Below are 19,504 nucleotides of genomic sequence, written 5' to 3' on the forward strand. Positions count from 1 at the left end.
TTTATTCTGACGTCGGTCCGCGATTTGGGCTAGCGTCTTCTCAGTGTCCTGTTCAAGGTGAGTGTATATATTTTCAAACATCGCTGAAGTGGTAGTAGTCGACATATAATGTGGATTGTGGATTTTACTCAAGTAAATATGTATAGCTAGCTACTTTAATACATCTATTTAGAGACCGGGGTTAGTATGTTGTCGACCGATGTGTATGATGTGTTTTGTCTTCGCTAGCTAAATGTGTGCTAGCAAAATACATGGGCAGAAAACCACCGAGCTAGCAACAAAGCTATACTGTCCAACTATGTACTGACTGGTTTACAACTTATATTCAAGACTATCACAATATGGAAGTGTAACCTTGTGTTGTTCACAAGAAAACGTATTCTATGTGTAATCGCGATATTTTAATTAGTTAACGAATTCACGCAACCGTCTTTACGCCTGATGTCCACCAACGCGTAGTGAGTGTATGCATTTTGCCCTACATAGTTTTTGACAGATTTTCCGTATTTGTCACACGTGCTACGCGTCTTGGTCTTTCGGTAAAAAAATAACAATATTTCAAGATACATAATGCAATACACATCTACGTGTACACCATATACAGAGTAATTTAACTGCTGCTTTTGAATACATTCACATTGAAAGGTTTTATGTATCTCTATGGTGACTTGAATGCTGCTACAACTAAAGCTACATTACAGGCTCAAATCCCATAAGTAGTTAATGATTCTACTTGATTTTACTTAAGGTACGGCCCTTCTATGTGTCCTCCATATAAAGAACAATTTTACTGTAGCATTTTGGAAAAACTGAAAGGTATATTGCATCTCTATGGAGATGTTGGTGCTGTCACACTGAAAGCCACATTATAGCCTCAATTCCCATAATTAGTTAACCATTCCACTTTATTTGAGTTACGGTATGTCCCTCCTGTGTGTAGACCACATAAAGAGCAATTTTACTGTAGCATATAGGAGAAATTCAAATAAAAAAATATAGTGCCTCTCTATGGAGATGTTGGGGCTGTCACACTTAAAGCCACATTATAGCCTCAATTCCCATAATAAGTTAATGATTACACTTGATTTGAGTTAAGGTATGTCCCCTCTGTGTCCACCACAAAGAGCAATTTTTCTTTAGCATTTTGGAAAAATTGAAACGTATATTGCATCTCTATGGAGATGTTGGTGCTGTCACACTTAAAGCCACATTACAGCCTCAATTCCCATAATTAGTAAAAAGGTCTACTTGATTTGAGTAAAGGTACATCCCCTCAATGTGTACACCACATGTAAATGTTTCTGTAGCATTTTGGATAAACTTACATTGAAAGTTATAAGGTGTCCGTATGTAGACGTGAATGCTGCTACTTTTAAAGCTACCGTAAACGGTCAATTCCCATAATCAGTTAATGATTCCACTTGATTTGAGTTAAGGTAGATACCTTCTGTATGTACACCACATAGATCAATTTCACTGTTGCATTTTGTGTAAAATTCACATTTAATGCATCTCTATGGCAACTTGAATGCTGCTACAATAAAAGCAACAGTAAACACACAAATCCCATAATTAGCTAATTTATCAACTTGATTTCTGTTAAGGACTCCTTCACATGTACACCACATATTGAGCATTCTTCCTTTAGCATTTTGGAGGAATTAAGATTCAAAGATATATTGAATCTCTAATGAGATCTGAATCCAATTGATTTTTGTTAATAAAGGTCTCCTTTCCATGTCTCCATAGTGATGCCCTTAACTTTTAAATCTAAAATCTCCAGTAATTCTCATTCTACAGTAAAAGTGCTCTATATGTGGTGTATGTATAACGGAGAACTTCCTCAACCTAAAACAAGCGTATTCATTAACTAATTATGCGATTTGAGCATTTACTGTTGCTTTTAATGTAGCAGCATTCCAGTTGCCATAGAGATGCATTAAATGTGAAATTCTCACAAAATGCTACAGTGAAATTGCTCAATATGTGGTGTATGTACATAGGAGTCATTCTTGATATGAGCATGAAGTGTAGCTTTAAATAGACTGTAGCAGCATTCAAGTTGCCATAGAGATTCATTAAATGTGAATGTGTCTCACAAAATGCTACAGGAAAATTGCTCTATATGTGGTGTACAAATTGAGGGGACCTACCTTAAGTCAAAACAAGTAAAATCGTTAATTAATTAAGGTAATTGAGCGTTTACTCTAGCTTTAAATGTAGCTGCATTCCTGTCTCCATAGAGACACCTTATAATTTACATTATAATTTACAATGTAAATGTATCCAAAATGCTACCGTAAAATGTCTTTATATGTGTTGTACACATTGAGGGGACATACCTTAACTCAGATCAAGTGGAATGGTTAACTAATTATGGGAATTGAGGCTGTAATGTAATGTGACAGCATCCAAGTCTCCATAGAAATGCCCTATACACATTTTATGTAGATTTCTCAAAAATGCTACCTTAGAAATTCTCTGATGTGTATGAATAAAGGAGCCTTTCCTTAACAGAAATAAAGTGGATTCATTAACAAATTATAGGAATTGTGCCTGCAATGTAGTTTTACTCTAAGTGTAGCACTAAACATCTCCGTAGAGATTTATTAGAAATGTTAAAAACTCCAAAGTTAGTGATGTCTCTGTATTTGTTGTAACTATAGAGGACATCTGATTGAACGCAAATTAAGTGAAAATATTGATTAATACTTTCTGTGGTTTAGCGTCAAATAAATGTAATAGGAAATTCTCATTTATTCTCAAAAGGGATCCGGATCAGATGCGTAAACACAAACAATTTCTTACTATATCGTATCTTCAGAAATGTTTATTGCATTAATGTATCTTGAAGTACTGAAAATTTAACCGATAGAGCAAGACACGTTGCGACGCAGACTCTTTTTCACAGCGCTTTCACAATTTTCAGGAGTCGGCTGGGTTGGTCGCAGTGTTATCTGGGTACCCTGCTCTGCTCCATATGTGTTTTGGAAGCTCTAGAGTATAGATTATCTACCTGGTCTGTTAATTATTTTATATTCATCTGGGAAGTGGGAGCTGGGTTCTGGTAATTTCTTTGTTAGTTTTTTTTATTTGTTTTAAATATCTTGCTGGCTCAACTGAACTGTTATCGGCTGTTTCAACTAGCTATCTGCAGACCGTCTGAATCTCAAGTCGCATGCTACAGCAGTATGTACTTTGGGTGATGGTAAGGTACATATTGTTTATGAAAGAGTAAGCTTGTATGCCATTATTGGAATCGATTGAGGCATACTAGGTCGCATACAACTTAATGCATAGGTTTGATCCAATGTAATGCATCAAACAGAACGCTAGGGTAGTATTCTGTAATGAACGTCAAAGACCGTAGCTAGCTAAATAAAAACTGTTTCACAATTGAGCTAGTGGGATGCCTTTGTGTATTGGTGGAAAAGCATTGCATTACGACAGAAGTCATGAATTGTCATTTGAGCAGTCAGCAAATGTATGTTTATGTTTTGGGACCTGGGTGTGTTTTGCATACTGTCTGCGTTCAATATTTGAGACTGTTGTGCTTTGTGGTGAGTGAAAGAATGGCGTGTTCCATTTCTACTCTGAGCTTGGAATTCCAAGAGTTCCAAGTCGGAATTCCAACTCGGAAAGTTGGAGCAACCCCGCTACCCCGGATGCCACGTTACATTTACGTCGAAATTGGGAATGACGTCACATCATAGTGTAGAAAAATGCTTTGACCACTTTTTAATCGGACATTCCGTAACTGGTAACCTAACCTATAACCTGGACAGGCGAGTGCTCTTCAGAATATTGTAATGTAACTATAAACGTAATTTTCCTATATAATTCATAACACTAGTCTGCTAAATGGCATAGGATGCTGCCATCTTGGATTACGAAATCGGGGCACGGTAGTTAGAGCTAACTACTGTGAGCTAGCTATGTTTAGGGTAATACAACAACAATTTTCACAAAACATGTATGTATTCTCACGTTTTTCATTTACTCTACAGGTTTACTTTCCAATACTCGGCTGCCATGGGTGTATTGAATGCTCTTCGACGGGGCCTACTGAGAGGGGCAGATCGTATGGCGGAATTCACCAGCAAGCGTGGCGGCAGGAGTAACTACAAAGGAAGAGGTGCACAACCAACTGGAATACTGACCTCCAGTAGAAAGTTTATCCCAGTACAGGCAATGATTCCCCAGTTTGTGGTGCCTAACTTGGAGGGATTCAAACTCAAACCATACGTGTCCTACCGCTCCCCGGTTGGTACCGAACCCCCAGTCACCCCTGAGGGGTTGTTCTCTGAGGCTGTGGCACCACAAATCCAGAAAGACCTTGAGGAAGGCTCCTTTGATATGGAACAGCTGGAGAAATATGGATTTGAACCTACACAAGAGGGAAAGTTATTCAAACTCTACCCCAAAAACTTTGTAAAATAAGTAGACCGCCTAATCTGATTCACCTGGAACTGGACTAGGCATCAAGGACCATTAACTTAATTTACTCTTCGTTAAGAGGTTTCTAATAAGAAAATGTTTGGCCAATGCTCATGTTTTTCTTTCTGTGCCTATATACCCTAGCATACATTTTAAAAATAATTTGCTTTTGTTGATTCCTGTAATTTCAGCAAATTCAATCATAAAAAGGTGTCTTTCTCTATATTTTAATAATAAAACACATTATTGTTATACTGCTGGTTATAAGTTACATCTCTGTATTTTCAGTGTGCTTGCTCAAAAGTGGTAATATGTGCTATTCTATTTTTAAAAAGTTTTCTCTATTGAGTGTAGTCAGCAATAACATTTTATTATAAAGCACATGCATTCTTCTGTCTATGCATCTCATGGGCTTGACCAATGTGATGTAACAGACCTTGAAACGCCAACTGATGCATTTGGAGCACCGCACATAAAGCATATGGTCATAGAAGGAGCAGCTGGCAATCTGGCAGGACCCTGTAGTGCTGTCCTCTGCGGGGTTGGGACAGAGAGGTTGGCTGACCACAGATTTGGCAGGTGATTGAGATAAGCTCTCAGGTATGTATGGCTGGCCCCAAGGTTTCCCAGCAGAACATTGCACAAAGCATCACACCACCACTGCCGGCTGGCCTTCTTCCCATAATACATCCTGGTGCCATTTGTTCTCTATGTAAGTGACACGCATGCACCCAGCCATCCAAGTTATGTAAAAGAAAACATGATTAATCATACCAGGCCACCTTCTTCCATGGTCCAGTTCGGATGCTCACGTGCCCATTGTAGGCGCTTTCGGCAGGAGTACAGGGGTCAACATGGGCACCCTGACTGATCTGCGACTATGCAGCCTTATACGCAACAAATTGCAATGCACTGTGTTCCTACACCTTTCTATCAGTACCAGCATTACCTTTTGCAGCAGTTTGAGCTACAGTAGCTCGTCTGTAGCTCCCCACCTGCATCAATGAGCCTTGGCCACCCTTGATCATGTTGCCGGTTCACCACTTTTCCTTTCTTGGACCACTTTTGATAGGTACTGACCACTGCAGACGGGGAACACCCCACAAGGGCTGCAGTTTTGGAGATGCTCTGATCCAGTCCTCTAGCCATCACAGTTTGGCCCTTGTCAAAGTCACTCAGATCCTTACGCTTGCCCAATTTTCCTGCTTCTAACACATCAACTTTGAGGACAGAATGTTCAGTTGCTGCCTTATATATCCCACCCATGAAAAAGGTGCCATGAAATATGAGATTATCAGTGTTATTCACGTCACCTCTCAGTGTTCATAATGTTATGGCTGATGGGTTTATGTATATGCATGTAATAATATCAGCTAGGTCAAATCTAGCTAACTATTTTATAGCTGGGTCCATTGGTCCTGGTTCGGTGGTATCCAGAAGGTTGCAGGGCGAAGACTAAGGCAGAGCATTCTGGTCACCTGCCCTCAACAGGAAAAAAAAGTTTGACGATCAGATTACTTTTTCTTTTAATTACAACTAAATTCAAAATCATCTATTTGAAGCTTCATTCCTCTGTCCCCACAATTTACATTATAGATAAAAGACTGTAAAAGGGTCTGTTTGTAGTGCCATTCTAGCTGCTGGCATAACAGTACATGTGATTGTAACATTAAATTGTGCATCAATTTAATGTTGCTTGCTAACTTCTGTAGACTGGGTATTTGTATTAGTACTTTGTAACAAGTGCTGATGTAAAATAGGGTTATAAAATGTATTTTATTTGCTAGGTAAAAAAAAAAAAAGGTAATTCACAGATTAATTTTTAATTGACAGTGAGCAGGGTGATTTATCATTAAAATATGACCATACATTGAAGTATATGATTATAATTTTAAGTAGAGAATTAAACATCCCTTCATACATTTTGCCGACTACTTAAATAATACTTCAGGTACACTGAAATGTGTTCATATCATACTAATAAATATTGCCAAAATAAGATGTTTCATTGTTTGAGAACACTGCCAAAATTATACATGCTTTTATTTTATAGACTACTGTACTGCTGTCACAATTTGTCAGGGTGCAGGACACAGGAGCAGAAGTTGTGTAAACAGGACTTTTAATAAACAGACTTAGTGAAAATAAAAGGCCCTAAACAGCAACTACACAAACAACAAGGAGCAGGCAACATCGACAGCTGCAGGAGCAACAATGACCAACAAGAAACACATGGGCCTGAGGAACTTACATTGGGACCAAACAAGGGATTAACAAGACACAGGTGCCGTTATAAATGCTTTGTTTACATGCCTCAACAATAAATCCCTAGGTAAACTCCCAAGTTGTACAGAATTCAAGGACTTAATCAAGGTCTCATATAACCCCAGTTTTGGCAGCTCTACATTGGTTACCGGTGAAGTTCCGAGTAGATTTTAAAATTCTACTTATCACTTTTAAGGCACTACATGGTCTGGCACCTGATTACATTAGTGACATGCTCAACCCATACTGCACTGTTAGGGCTCTCAGATCAGCTGAAAAAGGACTTCTGTCTGAAGGGAATCAGGCCTTGGATATACGTATACTTTTTTAATACTTATATATAAGTATACTTTTTAACCTAAATTGTATTTCAAGTTGGGCCGATAGATGCCCATATACACCGATGAGCCAAAACCAATCCCAGGTGTAGCGAAAATCGTTGATCATCTAACAGGTCATGGTCTGGCTAGATTAGACAGTAAGCGAAAAATCTGTTCTCCCAGTCAAATTGCTAAAGACCTGGAGTAAAGACTTAGATAAGGGCCAAACTGTTATGGTGAGTACCTACCGACAGTGGTCTGAGGAGGGACAAACCGGCGACTGTGTTGGGCGCCCAAGACTCATCGATACACAGACGTCAGTGTGACATGTGCCACCTACTTAAACATTATTGCAGACCAGGTTCACCCATTCATGGCAATGTTATTCCCTGATGGCAGTGGCACACATTGTTCGAGAATGGTTTGAGGAACATGATGAAGATGTTTCAGTTGGAAAGATGCGCCTCTGCACCTGCTGCTTGAAAAATGAAATGGTATTGCCTAATGGAAATGAGTGCACTACTGAGTCTAACTACTACTGTGTACTAATGTGTGGTGTTTTGTTTTGTGTGATAGTGTTAGTTTCACCAAAGTGAAATTCAATTAAACATTTCTTTCTGTGGAATTTGAAGTGATTTATCTTGCTGGGAGGCCCACTTGCTGGAAGAGCCAAGTGTAATCATTCTGGCAGAGGTTTTTGGCTAAACAGTCCTGGTTTTGGGTTAACTTCACGGTGATCTTGACCTTAAGGGCGTCAGCACTAGTGGAAGCAGTTAGTATCATAATATCAAATAGATACACCTGAAATTACCGCTGGTTATAATTCTTTCAACTAGACCATGAATGCTGACTTTTACTTTGAAGGTTTTCTTGTTACCATACGAAAGTTACGTCATCGTTTGTGCTAGTGGAAAGGATAGGGGGAAGGGAAGCTGAGATTGGAGGGAGAGAAACTGAGGTAAATTAAATAGTATTTACGATATTTACATTTTGTCTATCTGTATAAATAATCGCGTCTGTTAGCTTAATGCTTAAGTAGCAAAGGGTAATCAAACTGTCCGAAAAGGTGATAGCCTTCAAAAAGTCATTATAATGAATGCTCGTTATTGTATTTGGTTGGCTTTGCTAGCTATTACACTACAGTACAGTGTTGTACAGTAGAAGCCTATTGCCTATTAATGATCATAAAAAAATATTTATCTAGGTCGCTATGTGACTAGTTTACGTTACATATGCTAGCCAGCTAACAGTGTTAGTAGTTAACGTTTGCTAAGATTAATGACATTTCTAAGGGACTGATTTTGATTTCTCTAATGGTTAACGTTAGCTACACATTAATAGCCAATTTTATTCGCACAAATGTTACTTCGATTGCGTTACTACCTAGCTAGATACACAAAAAAAACATGCATTCATCATTTAAGTAAGTTATTTAGATACTAATGTTACTAGTGCAGTGAGCTAACTAACAACACTTGGCCTGACGATAAAATCAATGCTCGCTAACTAGCTTCTATTAACAGCTGAATAGACAGAGTAACGTTGGACGACTGTAGCTAACGTTAGCAGTACTGTAAGTTAGTCCTCCGTTTTTGTAGCTTGTTAACACACTGGTTACTAATGTCAGTTTCTGATGACGTTAACAAAGTGTCAGTGCCTTGACGGTTTTGTATTGTTACAAGTTCAGCCACCCAGCTAACGTTAACTACACTGTTCAGATTGGAAGTACAGTAGTAGCTACTTTGACAGCTTGATTACGTATGTGGCTGATGGTTCTAACGTTTGTAGGTAGTTTTGTTTGTATAGCTTTATAATTGGTACTAGACTGCTGATCAGTTTTTGTTCAGATAGTTTATTTTTATTATGCATTTGACTTTTTATTTTTGATCGAGCAAGCTAACTTGCCCCTTTTTGTCTGTCTCAATTTGCAGATATCCATGACAACCAGTTTAACATAGAATGGCATGAGTGCCCCCATTGGTTGGTCTAGGAGAAAGCACACTCCAAATCTGCGAGACCCCCCCTCGCCACCGGTGCTTGTAAAGTTGTGGATGTGAAGTGCCAAAATTCTGTGTCAAAGCAATGAGTCGTCTAGGAAAGAGAGAAGCTATTCCAGACCGGCAGTATCCATGCCCAGCCCCACAGCTCCTCTAATGGGGCAGGATGCACATAAACAGCATTCAGTTAGATCAACCTGTTGACTCTACTCTGGACTGATTCAGAGGGAGAGGGGACGAAAGGAGACATTTGACCGGCTGAAGTTGTGAAAAGGGACATAACAGACAATATGGGGGACTTCCCAACATATATTCTGACCACCACAGCCTGGCAAATTAGGCATTAAAAGGCAGGACAGGGTTTATACGCTCACACATTCCAGACTGTAGACGCACACACTCATGCCATGGAAGGGGATGTTGGTGTCACAGCACACACAGGGGTAGGTAACAATCTAACCTTTCCTGTAAGTTTAAACCGTGTTAAAGCTGTGTGATTGATAGTCTCACCAGCTCAAATCACAAGCTTCAATGCTGAGGGGAAAAGAACGAGTCGGGTGGTTTAGAAATATATACTCATTAGTAACACAGGAATAGGTAGGCAATGAATTACAATGATATCAAATGTATTCAATGAAATGTTCAGTCAGGTTCCAAATGGACGTTCTGACCATGTGGCTGTTGTTGCAGTCTTGTAATTGGTACACATTTAACCTGGACACTGGTTGTGCGTCTCAGGTGTGGACAGTGTGGATGTTATACTATCCAATCAGACTGCACTTGGAAACTGTCTGCAGTAACATCTACAGTAACGTCTACAGTAACGTCTACAGTAACGTCGTAGTAAAACCTTATAGGACTGTATACATCCAAGTGGGGGGTGGCAGAGGTCACTTTTCAGGGACAAAATTAGCTGCAGGTAACTCTGCATCTGACTTTTGACTTGCTTTTAAATGTGTGTGCTTGGCTGACTCCCTCTCTCCCTTTATTCAATCCCCATTGTGTTATTGAGTGGAGGAGGAGGTCATGAATCAGCGTTCCTATCTACTGGAAGAAACAACTGCTAAAACATCCAGCAGCATAGCACCCTGCATTTCAAGTAGGGTCACCCCAGGTCAGCCCCAGCATAGGAGACCAGATGCCGCTGGGTGTGGTGTGTGATGGGCAGTAGGGGGCACTCTTCCCTCTGGTCTGAATCTCAATGCCCCAGAGCAGTGAAGGGGATTCTGCTGTACATAGGGTGACGTCATTCAGATGGGACCTTAAACGGGTGACCTGAGTCCTGGTGGTCACCAAAAATGTTATGACACCTGTCGTGGGAATTAATGCGTCAATCCTGGTGTTTTGGCTAAGTTCCCAACCAAGATTCCCCATCAAGACCAAATAATCATTCCACTCATTTCTGACTGGCATATAACTCCTCATCTCTACCTGAAAGCTCATGTGTGGTGGGCTTTCTGGCACAAATTTGTAGCCGTGCATCTTCTGGGTGGGTGCTTCACATTGGCGGTAGATTAATTAAGTGAACCCCTTAATGTGTAAAGCGCTTTCGGTATCCCAGTTGGTAAAGGGACTGCTGGTGTAGTGACAACACTAGTTCCCATCCTCTAAGCTTCTGATGATGCCCCACGCTCTCTTCTCTCAGGGTCTGAATGGTGTGGCCCCCGAATGTAAAGAGAGAGAGACGCTAACTACTAATGGCCACTCTAACCACAAACCCGTGAGTACAGTGACCGACCGGGACTTTCGTAAGCCGGAGTATCTTGTCCACAGCTCATCACTGTGCGGGACCAGTAGCTTGTTGGTCCTGCTGTGTTGTGTGGCGCTGTGCCCTCAGCCGTGTCTGTGTGTACACAGGTGATGAATGGACGGATGGCAGTTCACGCTGTCAAAGAGCACGCCAACGCTAGTTCCCGGCTCAAGTCTCTGCCTGTGAGTTGCTCCCTTCTGGTCCTGTCTGTCACACTGTCCATCAACGTTCTGCTGTCTCTATACCATGTGTTTCTGTGTTTACCTACTGGATGTTTTACTGTGAATTGTCTAGATTTCCTCACTGAAGCAGAATGGCCTTTTGCAGTCCCTGGCATCAGGAGAACAGCCTCAAAGGAAAGGTAACTCCCACCTGTTGGGCCTCTTTCCAAAGGAACGACCATGTATCCTAGCTACTGAACCAGGCAACCCTGGCAGGTCCCCCCCCTAGACGCTGACCCAAGGGGCGGAGTGGGGGAGGGTGGAGGGACAAGGGGCAGGACACCCAGGTATCAGGGTGGAGACGGGGGAAGGTGTGGTTCAGATGGAAAATGAACTGGAGAGGGGGTGACACCATAGAACCATGCCTGGACTATTGCCCCTCGTCTGGGTATCTTGTTACAGGTTAGCGCTGCGTGTTTGTGAGTCGTGCTTTTTCTTCAGCTGGGTGTGTTTTTTTGTTGTTGTTTTTCCAGCAGTGTGTGTATGTGTGTTAGTTGCAATTTTTCAACTGTGTGTTTGTGTGTGTGTTTTTTCTTTCTTTCAAATGTGTCTGTATGTGTCTTAGTTGTTTTTTCTTCAACTGTGTGTGTGTGTGTGTGTTTTATTTGGCTGTTGTTCAACATTTTGTGTGTTAGTAGCTTTTTCCTCTGCAGAGTGTGCTTGTGTGTTTTACAGAGGAGAGCGCGGAGGTGGAGCAGGCTCGAGAGGAGTGGGAGGCTCTAGAGAGTATCCAACCAGGTGAGTTGTTGTTAGGGGCAACGTCTGGCTATTCCCGGCCTCCTCGAAAACGGTCTGTCCTCCACTTCAGATATGAGTGTGTTAACGTGTGCTGTTGTCCTGGGGGCCTGCAGTGGTCAGTGAGGAGCCCAGTCCCACCCCCCTCATCTCCTTCAACGAGGCGCTGCAGCACTTCCAGACCACCGACTTCGGAGAGGTGCTGGTAAGACAGTAACTCCCCTCTTAATTGGACATTTTAACGACCGCATTCTGCGGTCCCCCTCGCCACGGAAAACACTCAGCGTTATGTCCTTTATCTTTCCCCCGCAGAAGAACATCCAGCCCACCGTCCGCAGGACGGGCCTGGCCGCCCTTTCGCATTTCCTGTTCGGCCCGCCACGACTTCACAGAGAATTGCTGGAGGAGAGGGACCTGGTGTTTGCCATAGCACAATGTATGTGTCTGTCTGTCTGTGAGCGCGTGCGCGCGTTTTCTTAATGACAGATAGGGTTTTGCGGATGATTATCAGCCGGTTGTGTGTTCTCTGTAGGTTGTTTGGATAACAGTCAGACGGTGCACATGCGTGTCCTACAGACCATCTATAAGAAGCTGACCGGTAGCAGGCTGGACTGTCCTCGCTTGGGCTCGCATTGGGAGAGCGTGGGATTTCAGGGTGAGACACCTGTGCTTCCTTAGATGCCTCTGTCACACTGACATGGAGTGTATACAGAGGGGAAAAACGTGCTGTTTGTAATGAACGGTACACTGAAATGAGACTGCGTAGGTACGGACCCAGCCACAGACCTGCGCGGCACGGGTTTCCTGGGACTGATGCACACCCTCCACCTGGTGATGGACCCTGAGACGCTACCGCTGGCCAGAGACATCTACAAGCTGTCCCATCACCCCACACAGGTACCCAGCCCAGTTATTTAGCGCGAGCAGGTTTCGCCAACTCACCGCCGTTTCTGCTCTTTCTTCCCTGTCTGTTTCCAGAACTTTCCATTCTGTGTGATGTCCATCAACATGACGCGCATCGCCTTGCATGCTCTCAGAGAAGAGGCCCTCGCTAAGTAAGTGTCCTGTGCTCCTCCTCAGTGACATAGGGACAGGCTCCCAACAGTGTGTTCACCGGTTGCCTGTGTTCCTCCAGGGAGTGTAACCGGCGACAGCAGGTAGTGGGGGTTTTAAGTGAGTTCTATGTTGCCACATTCCTGCACCTCTACCAGCTATGGAAGAGCCAGCGGAAGACCATCTCCGACTCTGGCTTCGTCCTCAAAGGTAACTCACCGGGCTTTTACTGCTGACTTGAAGAATGTTGCCAAGATCCCCTTTTTCAGGCAAAAACCGATGTTTGAAGCTTAGTTGTGATTCTGTTGCAAAGGTGATACATCTTGGTATTGTAGTAGAAAATCAAGCGACTCCTTTCAACCAGTTTTAACACAATAATATCTGCTTCTTTCCAGAAGTGGAGCTTTTTGCCAAAAAGAACCCCAAGCAGATGCTGCGCCGGCTCGATGTCTTCCTGAAGGAGAGGAGGTCGGGTGGCACCCCCCGAGTATCCCCAGACCCCACGGCCCAGCATCCCTCACCCTGCCTGGGGGAGAGGGGGGTCAGGTCTGAGGGCACCAGGGGCAAAGAGATGCATTTCACTGGAGTGTGTGAGCTACCGCCAGACATGGAGGGAGAGGCCAGGCTCATCTGACTCAGAGAGACTGAGAGAGAGAGAGAGACTGAGAGAGAGAGAGACTGAGAGAGAGAGAGACTGAGAGAGAGAGAGACTGAGAGAGAGAGAGACTGAGAGAGACTGAGAGAGACTGAGAGAGAGAGACTGAGAGAGAGAGACTGAGAGAGAGAGACTGAGTGAGCGAGACTGAGTGAGCGAGACTGAGTGAGCGAGACTGACAGAGAGACTGACAGAGAGACTGACAGAGAGACTGACCGAGAGAGACTGAGAGAAAATAGATCCCACCAAGAGCCTGATATGATCCATACCTATTAAAGCAGTAAACTGTTAACAGACCCAAACTTCCCCCAACAGAATTACTTGCAGCTGTGGTGGTCATTCACAACACAAAATACCTGACAGGGAACTGATAAATTACTAGATGAGGTGTGTGTGTGTCTGTGTGTGTGTGTTGGAAGTTGTTGGAATAATGAGCCCTTGGTTTATGTATGTATATAGTGTGTGTGAGAGCCTGGATGGTTCTGCTCTCAGTCCCAGTGCAGATTGAAGGCCCAGAGACCCCTATTGTATGGGGGATATATTTTTAAATAATAAAAAAAAAACTATTTTAGTCTTTCCAAAGGGATAGCTGTCATAACAATAAATGAAATTATAGTGTATATGAAGATATTATATGAATATAGCACTTGATGATATTTATTAAAAAAAAAAAAAACTGAGAGGGCTTCTTCTGCTAAGAAACTCAGGTTGAGGGTTAGAATTCCAAAGCCCAGTTCAGAAACATCCAATGAGAGATGAAGCAACCGTCTTAAAAAGAGTTTTAGAACAGTTCTTCATTTGAACGTCTCGTTTCAGGACGTATCCCGCCATCAGCTTGAGTTTACAATATGAAACGGAATATGTCAAAGCTTTATCTGCTGTCCTGCAGCGAGTTTGCTCCATTTTGCCAGTCAGAGAACGCTAATGTCCTGTGTTCAGCCAATCAGCTTGTTAGATAGCCAAGCAGAACTATTTGACTGCATGGCAGCAGAGGATAATGTCCAACAAGTCTCCACTGCACGTCATCTCTTTCTCTGAATACCAGTCGTTAGTCAGCTGTTGTGCTACATGTCAGGTGTTGTATCTGAATTGGGCTTTAGCCTTTTCTTCAAAGCATACGCTGGGCCTAGTCTAACTCTATATAGTGCATTATCTGCCCACTGAAGTACATCATTAATAGAGTTTCATTTAAGATGGCCAGTCAAGCCAACAGTTGGCAACCTACTGAGTAGCAGAGTGTTGCTGGGCCACTTTAGTCTGACTAGTGATACAAGTCTGCTGGCAGCTTTCTACATACATTCCGTTACAGAGCACCCAGTTGGAGTTGTTTGACTGGTGCGTGTGTGTGTGTTTGTGAAATTAGATGGATAGTTCACACAAATTCCAAATGAACCTAAAGATACATACCCAGACTGAGCTAACAGTGAGGGCGTCCATGGACGTCTTGGCAATACGATGAGGTTCCTCGGTGCGTTTGAGGGAGATGTCTTTTAAACGATATGCTGATTGTGAAAACAGATGAGGGTGTCTCTACGAAGGTGTACGGTATGCAATACCAACTCTGTCATGGATAATCAGGAATAATAGTGTTGTATGATTACTTCAAGGTGTGCGTGTGCGTGCGTGTGTGTGTGTGTCTTGGTGGGGTGTTGTATAGTGTTATAGTATGGCAGGGGAGTGTAGCTCTGCAGTCTCTACGCAGCATGTTCAGGTAGCACTAGTACTGTAGCAGCCCATAGATAGCCCCTCTGTTGTTTAATCTTTCTTAAAGCTTGTTGCTCTTGGTCATGTCTCATTCTCAGTCTTTAGGCTTGTTAAGTGTGCAGGCTCACCCCCCCACCCCCGCCCACCCCCCACCCCTCCGCACCCAAAAGAGACACACACGTAGTTAGTAGAACCTCTAAAAATGGGTAGATTTTGCAGGTACTTGTATATCTTTGGTATAGCCAGTTGTTAAAGATATTCTTTGTCCTGGGGGATTATAGTGGAACAAGCAGGATGGATCATTTGAGTTCCACTGTGGTGGGATGTTGCCTGTGTTCCAGATGGTTCCACTGTGTCAGCCTGCCCAGAGCATTTCTCGGATAGCTTTGGGGCAACAGGAACCCGTTCAACGCATTGTAAAGTATACACGTCTATAAACATGATATAACCATCAATAGACATGGAAATGATCAGCGCCGATACATAGCCAACCTGGTTTTTGGGGGGTTATATACAAGCACATTACTCTCCACGTATACCTTCCTAAGAATCTTTAAAGAATATGTGCTCGTTATTTTTTTTGCCAAGCGTATGTGTTTTTGTTGACAAGCAAAATTTGCACTCTTATAGAATGTTGGAGTTGTACAGTATGTGTGTTGCTCGGTGGCTGAGTATTAAGCTGTTTGTGTTGTGTTTTTTCAACTCACCTTAAAAGAATTGGGCTCTACTAAGTATCTCTGTAGCCATGTTGTTCTCATCATAGCCCTTGTGAGTCAAGAAAAATTAAAAATGGACTAACGTCAATCATTTTACTGGACATGCATTTTTCAGACAATGAAGATAAAAGTTTTTTTTCTTCTCTTCTTTAGCAGAGGGGCTTGTTCCAGTTTAGTGTGTGAATCGGGGACATTTTTACAAAAATGATTGTAACTGTATGATTGTCAGTAGGGCATTCTATTGAAACACATTGCTTACCTCAATACTTGAGACAAATCTTCTTTGGATGTCTGTTAAGGACAATGGCTTAACACTTCGTATAATAGCAGGCTGGATCTTTTCCTTTTTTTTGTAATACATGTACTCCCTCATACACAGCTTTGACGTCAAATGTCATGTATTTTTCACACCTGAAACACTAGTGAGCTAACACTGAAACTGGTAGGCCGATGTATGTAATATGTAAAATCACAGTTAAAAACAACTATTGGCCCAAACGTTTGGCTCCACATCGCTTTATATCAGCCTGACTGCAGAACGGCTCAAATTCATTGGAACAATCATTACTGATGTTGACTATGTTTATAATAACTATGTTAATGATTTTCTTGTGGTTATGAGGATATCCACTTTTGCTGGGTATTGGTGAATGTTCCCACCTTTGACCATGTCAGAAAAAAAGAAAGTTTTATGATTCAGTTACAATCGTACAGAAAATTGTGCTGCTTCTCCAAATGTAATTTGCAGTTTGTACCAGTTGAGTCATATTTACTTTTCACCAGTTCCATCTCAGTTCAGAAGAGAAAACGGGTCTTTGGCAGGATGCACTGGACTCAGATGAGAGGTCTGAATCTCTGCTTTGTCAACAACAAAACACTTCCTGAATGATTCTCCTGCGCTTTATATAATGGTGTTCTACTGTTGCTATTGTCTTTTGTCCCTGAAAGCATTTTATGACTGTACCTTGATTGTAGAAGCCCTATTTTATAATGAGCATAATTTCAGAAATACTTGTCGTTGTACATGTATTGTATGGAAAAACCTAAATAAATGCCATTTCAAACTGTACATTTTTCTTTTCATTTTACAATCTGTGATATTTAGAAACATTTACAGTGCTTTCCAGTACTATAATTCCCTTGGTAAAGATGAGAAAAAAGGCTCTGAAATGTTTTTATCAACTTGATCTTACACTCATAATTTGAGAAATCTAACCTTTAATTGAGGCAAAAAAATTCTAAGGAAAAAATCTTCAAGAAATAAATACTCTGGGTAACTATTCAAAAGATGGGGCCAGGTGTCATGGCTCTTGTTGGAGAATCGCAGAAGTTGGTTAAATCTTGAGGTTACTCTCCAAAAACTTGAATAACATGTCACTCCGTGCCAACGAAGCTATTTGGTCATTTTGCTGGAAGAAAGCCTATGATTCTTGCTTTCCTTTGGCTTACAGGGTGTAACGTACGAATTAACGAGAGTCAGAGTTGGAATTATTGCTTGGGCGACTTGCTGATCCTCACCCCTTCTGCAGAACTGGCAATGACCCAAACCACCCAGCTAGTGATGCATGTCAGGCAACTGGGGTTCCTGGTTAATTGGGATAGAACTGAGAGCACCTTGACCCAACATGGATTGCTTAGACAAACGAACCAAAGAGGCCTAGATAAAACCCACAGAGAGAATTCAGGTCTCCTGCTTTGGAGGTGGGGACACAAGCATCTGTGCTCATTGACAGTCTTATCCCAGGGCACCACGCTGTAGGGATGGATCTCATGTCCCAGTGCCTTCAGCTCACCACTGTAATCAAAATCTGGGCATAGTTCTGGTAAGTCAAGGTGGTTTAGTTTGTGTCACAGGAAAACACACTGCCATCTCTAGTTTTCTGTATGAGCACAGGACTAGCCCCCACCAGCCAGGGCCCAAAGCCTGTTTGGATTGGACTGGCTTATACAGTAATGCCTGTTCTATGTGTGGAGCATAGAACTGGCCTCGAGCCCATAGTCTTCACAAATGTTCGGACATGAGGCAACTTTGGTCAAAAAGACATGAGTGTGAGGGCTCCCACAAGTTAAAATAATGCAATCCTTTATCCAGTGGGAGGGATGTCAGGGGTGGCTGCCTTGCAATGAAGAATACTGCTCTAGAGTCTCGCTGAAGACTTTTCGGGAGCTTGAGTACTTGGCTGCACTCCATTACATAGTGCCAGCTGCTCACCCATTGGCTGGAGTGCTTGCATTTGTTTTTTGTTAGAGCTGAGCGGCTAGTGAAAGAAAGGTAAACCAATAGCGGCAAAGCTAGACTCCACTCAGAACTGGAGTGACATTTCTAGACTAATGTCTCTCCTAGTTTTGTAGCTTCACCACTTGAGGGAGCCCTTAGACTTTGACTTGTACATTGGCTCAGGGTATCTGATTCATTTCCGGTCTGTTGAATTTCTCTTTCTACACACTAGAACAGCATAGTTCCCACAGTGACCTAACCCCAGCACTTTTTGTACAGTGAAAATATGAGATGTAATCATGTTGCGTGTGTCTCAAGCCCACATTGATTAATCGTGTGTAAATACCTGACCTGTCTCTGCGAATCTGAGACGGTTTATCTCATGATCTGACGTTAAACGGATTTCACCCCAACTCTGATTACTACACAGCAATGTTTTCACAATGGCCTCCACGTGAGCACGCCTGTGAAATGTAACGAAACGGGTCAGAATCACATCCAGATTTGCATGTCTGAGCCGGGTCAACAAGTTTCATTTGCATGCTCTGGAAGTACGACTTCAGATTCACATTACGGTGAATTCAAAACTTGAGGACTGCCAGGTCTCCACTATTACAAGTGTTGGCTTGACTGCTGCTCTAGTTCATTGGCCTGTGTGAGGGTGTCTGTCCAGGAATATGTGAATCACTGATGCAGATAGTAGACCAGACCATGGAAATAATGTCTCAGACCTTGTCTGTGCCAGAGAAAGAGAGGAGTAGTTGGAATAGAGAGAACCCAGTCAGGTTACAGACAGTGTAAAGACGTTTAACAACTTTTGAGAGAGGAAGAGAGACTGCCATGTGGAACGATTATGGGGAGAGCCGCCAGTCAGGTTGAAGACCCCATAAATCAGTTCAACAGTCAGCTAACAGCACCTTTAAAACTATGACTTCAGACCCTTCGCTTCCATTTAACAGTTAGCCAACATCGATTGTTCGTATTCTCCAGGTATGGACAGATGTGTCCGGAATGACTTTAAGGATATTAAAAACAGCAATATATTCCAGCCAACCCATTTTTAATGCCTACTTGTGTTTTTCTAATAAAAACTTTACTTCGGTCAAGCCGGAGTAGAGATCAGGACAGATAGATCAGAGACCAATCCAAAACTCATTGCCCTTATTAACAGACTCAAGAGTTTCTCCGAAATATTGTTTGGCATGTCTGCATATTCAAGCAATGGCATGTCTATTTATTTATAACAGTTTTTGGTTTACATACATTTGTTTATTTCCATTGGTAATGTACCCAATTTGATTCATTTTCCGGGGGAAAGATCTGGACATCCAGCCATTGTGTGGCTGTAGTCCTGAAATGAGCCTGAATTTAATGGGTTGTTAGATAGAAGCAGACAGACACTGGCAGTATTACAACCCTGAGGCCACTGAGTA

The 19,504-nt window shown here is 42.3% G+C and overlaps 2 protein-coding genes across 2 annotated transcripts; both read left to right on the forward strand.

The window, feature by feature from the left end:
- Window positions 1–19: 19 nt before the first annotated feature.
- Window positions 20–4,686, forward strand: mrpl41 (mitochondrial ribosomal protein L41). The gene is given in 2 exon segments (NM_001310957.1): window positions 20–57; window positions 4,008–4,686. A coding segment is annotated over 1 exon segment (408 nt). The 5' UTR covers window positions 20–57; window positions 4,008–4,032; the 3' UTR covers window positions 4,441–4,686.
- Window positions 4,687–7,885: 3,199 nt separating this feature from the next.
- On the forward strand, window positions 7,886–13,494 carry elmod3 (ELMO/CED-12 domain containing 3). The gene is made up of 13 exons (XM_010876701.4): window positions 7,886–7,980; window positions 8,954–9,462; window positions 10,665–10,739; window positions 10,877–10,951; window positions 11,064–11,130; window positions 11,666–11,728; window positions 11,842–11,930; window positions 12,038–12,161; window positions 12,258–12,380; window positions 12,492–12,622; window positions 12,704–12,780; window positions 12,861–12,988; window positions 13,174–13,494. Exons 2-13 carry the CDS (start codon window positions 9,427–9,429, stop codon window positions 13,410–13,412), a joined length of 1,227 nt encoding a protein of 408 aa, XP_010875003.1. The 5' UTR covers window positions 7,886–7,980; window positions 8,954–9,426; the 3' UTR covers window positions 13,413–13,494.
- Window positions 13,495–19,504: the final 6,010 nt, after the last annotated feature.

This window comes from Esox lucius, chromosome 13, assembly GCF_011004845.1.
Source record: "Esox lucius isolate fEsoLuc1 chromosome 13, fEsoLuc1.pri, whole genome shotgun sequence".
NCBI lineage: Eukaryota > Metazoa > Chordata > Actinopteri > Esociformes > Esocidae > Esox > Esox lucius.